General features: G+C 40.4%; 1 protein-coding gene across 1 annotated transcript in view; it reads right to left on the reverse strand.

The window, feature by feature from the left end:
* Positions 1-10,431, reverse strand: part of eys (eyes shut homolog) — a 130,186-nt gene that overhangs the window by 32,144 nt on the left and 87,611 nt on the right. Inside the window, 2 exon segments of the mRNA XM_025060947.1 lie at positions 1,606-1,753; positions 8,825-8,986. Coding sequence (XP_024916715.1) covers positions 1,606-1,753; positions 8,825-8,986 — 310 coding nt within the window.

Raw genomic sequence — 10,431 nt, forward strand, 5'->3', positions numbered from 1 at the left:
AACAAATATCCAAAACTCCAAATGCAGAGACCATCAGTTAGAGCCGGTGATCTTCCTTCTGTGAAGCTAAACCAGGGTTCAACATGGTGCACCAAACCAAACTTCCACGTGGCCTGAAGCAGAGGGTCCAAACTGGCTCCAGTTCTAGTTCTAGACACACTTTGAACTCAAAATAAATCAGACTGGGTTCACTTTAAAGCTGTGTCTCCACTGTGCGAGTCATTTGGCAGAATGTTTCCTCTGTCCCTGTCATTTTGGTGCAAAATCACTTCACACAGTGGAGAAAGGCAAATCATTCATTCAAGTTTACTGTCAGTACAAGCTGCTAAAATCTTTTTGTTGTCTCTTTTGATGCTATCACAACAAATGATTTAAGGTGGTAACAAAAAAAAAAATCAATTTACTGTCTCTACCATTTAAGGTCAAAATCGCCCTGTGTGTCAACCAAATGAACTTTTTACTGTGGAGAGTTGAGCCCAGTAACAGCAGCCACAACATTTGACCAGCTATTAATGTTACTGTACAGTATATGACGTGAGAAAGTCTACAGCTACTGTACTACTGTACTGTCAAGGATCTGTGCCACTGGAGGACGACGACTGCTGGCTGATGATGACAATTGCGGATGTTTGTGTTCAGGTGAAGGAAGAAAAACAGAATGAAAGAGACTCGTGTTATATTGACATCAGGCAATTTGGATTTTTTTTTTCTCTTTGCGGTCACAAGAGCTTGGGTTATTTACAGTTAAATTCAACCACCGGTGTGAACTGCATAGCTGCTGACAGCAGCAAGTTGCAGCAGCTGTATTCAGAGCTGCCAATAATCATCCAAGGAAATTGGGTATTCACTACTCAGCCATGACAAGATGATGTCAAGCACTCATTTGCATACGAATAAAATTGCTGAAGCGATCAGGAATAAATAGAGGCAGAGCTCAGTGGAAAGACTCCTCTCATTTCTCCCGCTGGCTCATTCTGCCCTACAGAGCCTAAACTGTAAGTCTGTGTGCTCTTCGGAGACAGAGGATCAGCTGTGCATGGGAAAGCTTTGTGCTCACACCTATTTAGATGAAGAAGTATTGAAAATGCAAATGCACTTTGGGAAATGCACTTTCAATATTTGGTACCAAGTCTTTTTTTCTCGCCAGGAGTCAAAATTGAATCTTCCTCCTGCGGAGAGAGTGACGTGTGGCTTTAAATGATCCAGATGTCATATATATATATAAAAAAAAAACAACTGAGAAATTCAGTGACATGCTGGCAAAATTAATTGCTTTTAATTATGATGTTAACTAACCTGGTAAGACAATTTTAGATTTTTGTTTAACATCATTATTTGATGTTCATTTTGAAATCTAGTCGTGGGCCGGATTGGACAGTTTGGTGGGCTGCATTTGGCCAGCTAACCGCCAGTTGATGATCTTATTGTTACTTTTTTTGTCTGTCTCTTTAAGTCGTTTTTGTGACTGTAGTGAAAGAGGCTTCAGATAAAAGTCTCACTGACGACAGTAACGAATGTTGCATTCAAACATCATTGGAAAGATGTCAATTTAAAAGACAAAGAAGGAGCATTTGTCAACTGGAATGAAAATGATTCATGTCTCACCGCACAGTGATTGACATCCATCTATTGATGTTGATGTTCTGGTCTGCTGCTACATTTAGAACGTGACCGCCACCGCATCCACGTTCAGCCACCGGAGTTCCATCTTGAAGAAAGATATGGAGGAACTGATCTCCAAGGTTCTGCCGTGCTATGATTGGAAAAAAAAAAAGTTAGAAACTATTCTAACTAGCTTGTTCGAAAAGTGTTAAGACAATGAAATTCCCTCCACTGATCAACTGCATTTCATAACAAAACATGTCACGGAACATGCACATCACCACTAGATGTTGCCAAATCCTGCCAGCTGCACCTTTAAATTAATAATAAAAATTTAAACACAAGCCAGTGAGTGCATTGACCAGGGCAGCTCAACAATCAATTTGTTGCCCTAGGTGAGATTAATCCCCCCCCCCACACATATAATTAAATGACTAAAAGCGCCCCTCCAGCAGATGACGCTCTAGATCGACAGATCGACTGTCTATCGCCTATGCCAAGAGACAATATGCGAAAGAGATTAAATTAAAAAAAAAGTATAAAATATTTAATACACAAGACCAAAGTGGAAAAGACACTGTAGGAAGGTCAAAATAATCTCGGGCTGTGATCAATAACCATTACTCTATCAAAGGATTCCTGTCGGTGAACAAATGTCACTGCACAGTCAGTCAGTGTTCACCGCCTCTGTTCATACGGACTCCTTATTTTGCTTTGTGCTTCTCACAATGTGTTATTAGACAAGACACAAAAGCGAGGTCACCAGGTGTATTCTACGGCGTGGTCCAATCACAGGCTCAGATACTGAAGTCACTGCAATGTATCCCCCCCCCCATTAATATGAACATGTGCAACTGGACCAGGTCTAGTGATTGACTTTCTGAAAATGTTGTTTCTGAGAATGATGCACACATTATTTGGTACATGCCAATTTCAAGATGGCAATAAGTAATGTGCTCATTATTTCAAAATTGGCTGCAGTTTTGAATGAGACTCCAGCATGTGAGGCTCTGAATTGAAGAAGGAATAGACAGTAGTGGCATTAATCCTCCCACACAAGCTACCAGAATGCTGGATAAGCGAGATGGAGAGTGAGAGAGTGCACATTAGTCCCACACCTCTGTCTGAGAAGACATGAGCAGAGGGCAGACAACACAAGAAAACGGCTCTTTGAAAAAGACAGAGATGGAGAGAAAGAGGCTGCGGCTGTCAGAGCAAACATGGTTGTAGGGCAGAGGACAGCGATGGAGCGCCGCGTTGTTAGAGAGACCTAAAATGCAGCAACGTTTCAACAAGGCACAACAGAAGGAGGGCTGGGGAGGGAGCGGGGCGCAAATCCACAGGGAGCATCTGAGAAGAGGGCAACACAAACAGGGCTGACCCCCTCCCTTGGATGTCACTGTGACAATGATAATTGAGCGAGGACAGTTAGAAACCAAGCCGGAGAAGCTCACTAGGCGAGGACAAGGGCGTACATGCTGCAGGAACAGCCAGGTTTTTTCAAAAAATACATTGCAAATGTGTCATCTCCAAAGCTTGGGTCACGCTAATCGTGCTCTGAAAAGAAGGGAAACGCCTTTTCGCATGCAAAACTGCATATAGTCACATTTCCAGTTGTAAAAAAAAAAAAGTCCACCAATCAATGCATATTTGATAGAAATCACATTTCTTTCCAAAACTTCTTTCCATAGTTGGTTGGAAATCGTTTGATAATCTCAAGTAAGTCAAAAAAAATAAAAATAAAATAATGTTCGGTTAATTCTTACAGTACAGCCTTGTACAGAAAAGTGTTGTAAACAGAGCAGACATCCAGTATGTGGTCCATGTGAACCTAAAAAGACAATGTTGACACTACGCAGAGACATATTCTTACTGAAACTGTAGCCTGTTTTAAAAATCGTGCATAATAACAGGAAAGAACACTGAACTGAACTGACGTTCCGCAAAGATTATAATTCTGCACTGTGACGATGCATCTTTAAAGACGGCTCAGAGGTCTTTCCTGTCATAGGACTTGACAGGGCTGCACTTAACCACAGTCCTTTGGACCAAAGACAATGTATGTAACTTGAATAATCCATCATTTTCATCATTCCTGTTCCTCATGATGGAATAAGTCAATATAAGTTTCCTCTTTTCCTGCTGCATTTGCTCAGAATCCAAAGTTTTCCCTGTGAAAAGTTGTCTAATTTGAGAAACTTTACACTGGTAAGTATTCACACACAGCGAGGTCAGAAAGGTCCAGAACAGATCTTATGATTAATAAGTGTTTGATTTTTCTGAACTGATACCTAAGAAACTCACACTGTTTATTTTGTTGTTTTTCATTTGTTTTTTTAAACCATTAAAATGAACATATTAACTCAAAAACATTTCTTCGCAAATCACTAAAGATTTGCAAAAGACCCAGGCTGAAAGAAGGGAAGTCTATTTTAGTCCCTTGAAATGAAACCTTAGCTGCAGAAGTATTAAGTGTAAGTGTTATTTTGCTCATTATTTTACTATTTTATTTTTTATTTTAACATTTTGATTTCCTCTTCAGAAAATAGAATATTCAGTATATGACAAAATATTCATTTTTCTGTCTTCTGTCTATTCCCAAAAAGAAATAAACAAGAATAAAGTATTTGAAAATGACCAAGAAAATATGTTGTTTTTCAAACATCTCTCTTTGGCTTGTGTTTAGAGAAGACAGACTCTGACTTCCTAGAAAGCAGCAAGTTTCTGTCTCAGCAGGATGTTTGAAAATCTTGTAAAAACAGCAGTAGCACAGAAGTCACCTTCAACAGACGTCACAGCCTGAAAGCGTGATGCCAGCAGTGAAAAGGATTTACTTCCAGAATATCTCCTCTTTGTCACTGATTTACTATAGAATTTCACAAAATCCAAAAAACATACATTATCCTAACTTTTGTTATGGATTTTAAAACACCCTTAAAAATCATATGCAAGTGACGACAGCGAACAGAACCATGTTTGGCAGATCATCACCTACATAACTGGCAAAACACAGATTCATTGGAGCCTGTCTGCAGTAAATGAATTCATGCTGCAGCAAACAAAACAAAAACAACACAGACAAAAGTTCCCACTGCACCAATGAGACTTCGTCTCTGTCCAAAACCAGTTGTCTGCACTAAAGACCATAATTCACATGTTGACAAATGTTATGCACTGTAGAGGTCCGTGTCTCCCTGTCGTACATTTTCCTGTTTTTTCTTTCTGTATGGATATTTCTCCACACTGTCCCCACGGCCCTGTTACTCGGCACCGAGCCTAACGGCGCGTTCCTCCTTTTGTCGGCGGCCTGTCACCTGTTTTCTCTCTCTCTTTTTCACCTTACCTCTCTTGCTCTCACCCCACCTCCTCGTATTTCTCTTCTCAGCCTGACAACTGAAGTCCAGAGGGAAACGTACATGTTTGCTTCGGTGTGTGAGGCGTGGGGTGGAGAATAAGGAAAAGGGTCTGGCGTGGATCTCAAGGCTTGTCTTTTGGTTGTCTCTTGATTAACTTTGTCTGTTTGATCTCCTGAGTTTCCTGTTCAGTTCCTATCTTCTGATGTGGAGGAGATGGTGAGCTGTGAGCCTGGAAAGTGAGATAAAAGGCACGGTGCCCTCTATGCACCGTGTGCCTTCTGAACATTCATCTTTCAAGTTTAACACTCACAGGCTCTACGGTTCCTGTCGAGATGGAATATTGTTAACGTGGATGGAAATGAGAGAAGGTAAGGGCGTCACATTCGCCAATGTTCTGAGTTACAGTCATTCACTTGCGGTAAAAAACGTCTCACTTTTGATGCAGCCGTCATTGTTTTTCCAAACCAATCTTTGGAGCGCATCTGGTGTGAGGGATCGGTCAGGCTGTGTCTTCAGATCAACAAAACAACATAACCGTTGGCAGTGGATGTGAGAGTAAACAGCAGAGTTTAGGTGAAATTATTTCACAGCACCACATCTTACAACTGGCTCCAGGCATTTTCAACTTTGGTAGTTTTTAAGTCTCACAATTCAACGTTGCTTTTCTGTTAGAATAAAAAAAAAGAATAATCATATTTTCAAGCTGCAGAAGTGACAGAAAAACAGAAAAACATTATTAAAAATTCCTTTTACGTCTGGGTGAAGAAACATCCGGAAAATACCTTCTTTCACTACATAAAGTGCTTGTTAATTAAAGAGCACCATTAAATCAAGCATTGTCCAGCAATTACTCTGCTGATTTCCCTTCACTCCTTTGCAAACATATTTTTTATTACCTTACAAATGGTAAGTAATTGAAAAGGCTAATGAGTTTTGATCAATCCAACTGGGCACCTGTGTCAGACAGGATACCACATATATTTGTCTGGGCATTCAAACTCCCCTGCCGGTTGTATATTTAAGACTAAGCTGACCTTTCAAGTGCAGCAACCTTATAAAAAGCACTAATTTAGAGTTCTATTACTTTCCAAGAGCTGCCTAATTAATGGGTCCTTTAACGAAAAGATTTAAGTCTTTGTTCAAACAGTAGCCATCATGGGAGCCCGATGTCAGCTCAGAGAACTAAAGCTTTTCATTACACCCCAGTGTACAACACTTTAAACTTTTAAGTAAGATTTAACACAACAGAATGTAGCCAGTGGGGAAAAAAAGTTCTTGGTCAGTTCTTGCTTGATTAGCAATAGGACTGTGTTAACGAAAAGTGTGTTAAATAGTTAAAAGGTATGAACTACTAATTAGTTTGGAACTGCACGACCAACGCACTAAAGGCTCTCTGCTCCACACCAGGCTGTGCCAGTGGTCGGAGGCAGAGATTCCAAGCTTTGTTCGAAGGAACAGGATGCGTGTGTGTGTGTGTGAGAGAGAGAGAGAGAGAGAGAAAATGAGAGACCATCATCCCATGGGTAACAGACACGGGTCAGTCCAGGTAACAGGAGAGCAGGAAATCTTAGATGTCTGTGCAGAGTTGGAGCAAAGAAAATAACCTGTGATTACTGCACAGGTTTCAATCCTGTTGGATTTTCAGCTCACCTACGGTGTTCTCACACGGTCCAAAGACAGCATCACACCATCAAGTCATTTTTTTGAATGGCATATTTTCCGCCAGATACGGACACCAAACCTACAGTATGGCTCTGAGGTTATAAAATATAACACATCCAGGACACAGGCCAAGAAAATGGCATTGACATCATTTTTCAGTGAGTTTTAAAAGGTAGTTCATGTTGCATTACACTATTAATACTATTTTGAGTATTTGTAGAAGCAAGAAAACACAGTATGAAGTTTTACAGTTCTGGATTGCCAGACTACCAGTTCTGACTATGTTTAATAGTGTAACATATTTTCTATTTATAATTACAGTAAATGCAAAAAACAAACAAACAACCTACGTATATATTTTGAAGCAAACTAGAATCTACAAAGCTCAATTAACATCTTATATATTTAAAGCTCAAGTTTGTAGGAGAGAATTGAACGGCTTCTTCTACAGCTCCTGAAAAATACCCCAAATATACAGACCCCCCCACACACACAGAAAACAATGCCCCATTGTTTCACAGTAATTGTGTACTCCGTGCCTGCTAGTTCTAACCCCCCAAATGTCCTTCCTTTAACAGAAAATGAGTCTCCTTGCTTGTCTCCTTCCCCCTGCCTCCTTGCTCAGTGTAAAAGTGTGCCTCTGTGCAGGTGTGGGAATAAAAGAGGGCATGTGTACAATGTAGAGGTCATGGTCAGCACAATCCATGATCTGCTCATAAGCAACCAGCTCCTTTATACTTGTGGTGATTCATGAATTTGTTTTTTTTAGCCAGTGTTTCTGTCCCAAAGCTTTTTCTGTGGAGTTTCACAGTAACGTGATTAAACACAACTTTCCTCAGCCCTTTTATTCTGTTTGTGTTATACAGTAGAGAACAATGAGAAGTGATGTTGAGCAAAGTAAATGGCTGTTGTACGGCACTAACGCTACTAACTCCACCACAGCTTAGTTACAGCAAATTCTACTGATCTTCTCACATCCTTAAAGTGTCCTCACTGCATTGAGGAAGTAATGATGCAAACGTGTTTCCACTTTTCCTAATTGAGCGACTGATCTCCCCAGAATGACCCCAGCTGACCTCCCTGAAACAGCCACTGAAGTGACATAACCAACCAGTACTAAACCAAACACACTACAAGGCACTTAAGGACAACCATAGAGTAACATAATCTTCCTTGCCTGTAGGGGTTGCTATAACCATGAGCACCATTAGCACTCCTCTGCTGTGCTTTGCTGGCTGCACCATTTACACAGCCAATCAAATTCACCAGTCCATTCAGGGATTTGGACACTGATTGGTAAAAAGACAAAAATCGTTTATTTAAAGTTTTAATATGTCTTGTTTTCCATCTCACAGACATTTAGAAAGGTGATGAATTAGAAGAATTTAATTAGACAATGGCATCCAAACGGTTTGTGAATAAAATTAAATTATTATTTTCATGGGAAGAGATGGAGATTTTTAATGGATGTCTATAAGCCTTCTTCTTGCAATGCTACTGGCAGCAAAAACATCACTGCAAAATAATTGGTCTATTTTCTACTGGTAAAAAAAAAATTACCCTAATAACGCACCAGCAGTTGGAAACAAAAAAAAAAATCCAAAAAGGCAGAAAGCAGAACAACTGCAGACTGCTGGAGTGCACAACAACACAATTTCATTTTTGTGTCCCATTAAAATGAGAGGATCATTTTTGGAACTACTTTGTCTTTAAATGGAAACTTCTGGTATTTTAGCAAGCAACAAACATGCATTATCATATGTGTGGCTTAGGAATATAACAGTAACAGCATTCTGAAGGCAGTGCTGCATAAACAGACAGAAGAATGGAAACAGCTACAAAGAGTCAGGCCAGGAAACTGTCCACCACAACACAGTAAAAGCAACATCTCTCAAAACGGTGCATTGATCTTCTAAACCAAACATTTCACGACAGAAAAAATGTGACACATCCTGACGCAACATTTACCCGCTCCAACGTTATTATTTTATGCATGAGGAATTATGTCATAAAAATCTTGAAAAGCCTTTGTGCATTCTCAAGGACATTCACAGAGGGCGAAAAAAGCCCTATGAAAACATAATGGATATACACTATGAGTATAGATTTGCACAGACAATTTCTCTCAGCCTTTCTTCCAGCTTCTGCTCCCATTCACAGTGCAGTGGGGATTTAAATGTGCAATAAAGAGAAATTATACTCACTGTAGAGGATGGTGCCCTGTGCAGATCTGCTTTTCAGCGTCAGATGGAGAGTAACGATGGAGTCATTGGCGGTCGCTGTCACTGGAGTCTGCAGCAGGAGCGCAAGAGGCTGGAGTTCCAAATAGGAAGCGCCATCGAACGAGTGAATGTATACGTTGGCATCTGTGGGTGACATAGAAAAATATCAAATATAACGACTTGCATCAAAATTAAGAAGAAAAAAGTACATCAATGTGACACACTTTTACTGGAGCCTAAATTTATGCTGCAGAGTTATTTTATATAAGTGTACCAGAAAGTTGGGAATTGGCTTCCATGTAGCTTCACAGCACTGATAACGGGCCGCTGAGCAGAGTCAGCACAGCCCTGTCAGCAGTGTGTACTAGTGTGTTATTTCCCACTGGATGACAAAAGGGGTATAACTGTACGGAGAAGTGCAGGAAGTACCCACTCAGGTCATCAACTCCACAAGCCAGTGATTATTTGTTGTCTTTTACCCAAAGGATACTGTACACCTGGTGGACAGCTCGCATTTCAGCGACATGACAGTCGATTCAAAATAGGCCACTGCGGCCTCAGCTCAGGAGAGTTTCACTTTCAATGTCTGTCTCTCAAAAAAAAAAAAAAATAGGAACAGAAGAAGTGCAGCCTGTTCTCTGTGGAGAATTTCATAATACACTGCATTATGTCGATATGGATTTTTAGTTTTTGCTGCTTTGAAGTTCGAACCCATTCATTTTACAGCAGACCTGAATAATTGACAGCATTAAGAACAAAGTGAGTTAATTAGGAGAGAAAACGTAACATAAAAAAGGAGATAATTGAAAGTGAAAACTTGAATGAAGCCATAATTCAATATTTTGAACAGTGGATTCTAAAGTGGGGGGCAGACCCCTCATGGGGTCGAGGATCAATTTGCGGCGGCAATAGAAGGAAAATTATATTAAATTTCAATACTTTCAGTTTGTCTTCCATTGGTGTTTTACATTTACATCAGATCCTTTTTCACACACTGGAAAACACACATCAGACAAAAAAGTTGCTTTGATAAAACTATGAAAAGAGCAGAGTCATACAACGGCCGGAAATATCAATACGGAGGATCTGACAATAAGGACCACCGAGGGGCCTGGACTCAACAAAGTTGCTGACTCAGCCGCGGAGGAGACAGTTTTCTCGCCGTGCCATTTTTCAAATAGCCATAATTTTATTATCCTTGCTCATGTATTCAGCAGTTTTCCCCCCACTTTTGCACCGTCGCCTGGCAAATCAGGGGTGGCTGACTCCACCGCGCTTTGTGGGGAGACAAAAATAAAAATTGTGTTCCCTTTCTCACGGAAGAAGAATTATCTTTGTAATGAAAGTGATGAATCCAGTCTGTAATGTTTGTTGGCAATTTATGACTGAGGCAGATTAATTACAACACACACGCACGCACAGACAGACATGCTGGAAGCTGACAAGAAGAGCTGGCTGTGACTCTCGCCCAGTGTGCTGGCAGTATGAAAATGACAACCTCTCATCAGGTTCCATTAATGTCACACACACAAAGATACTGAAAGACCACTGAACCTAAAATAATACTATTGTGGTCCTTCTTTTTTTGT

The sequence above is a fragment of the Cynoglossus semilaevis genome, chromosome 12, assembly GCF_000523025.1.
Source record: "Cynoglossus semilaevis isolate Cse_v1.0 chromosome 12, Cse_v1.0, whole genome shotgun sequence".
In the NCBI taxonomy this organism is placed as follows: Eukaryota; Metazoa; Chordata; class Actinopteri; order Pleuronectiformes; family Cynoglossidae; genus Cynoglossus; species Cynoglossus semilaevis.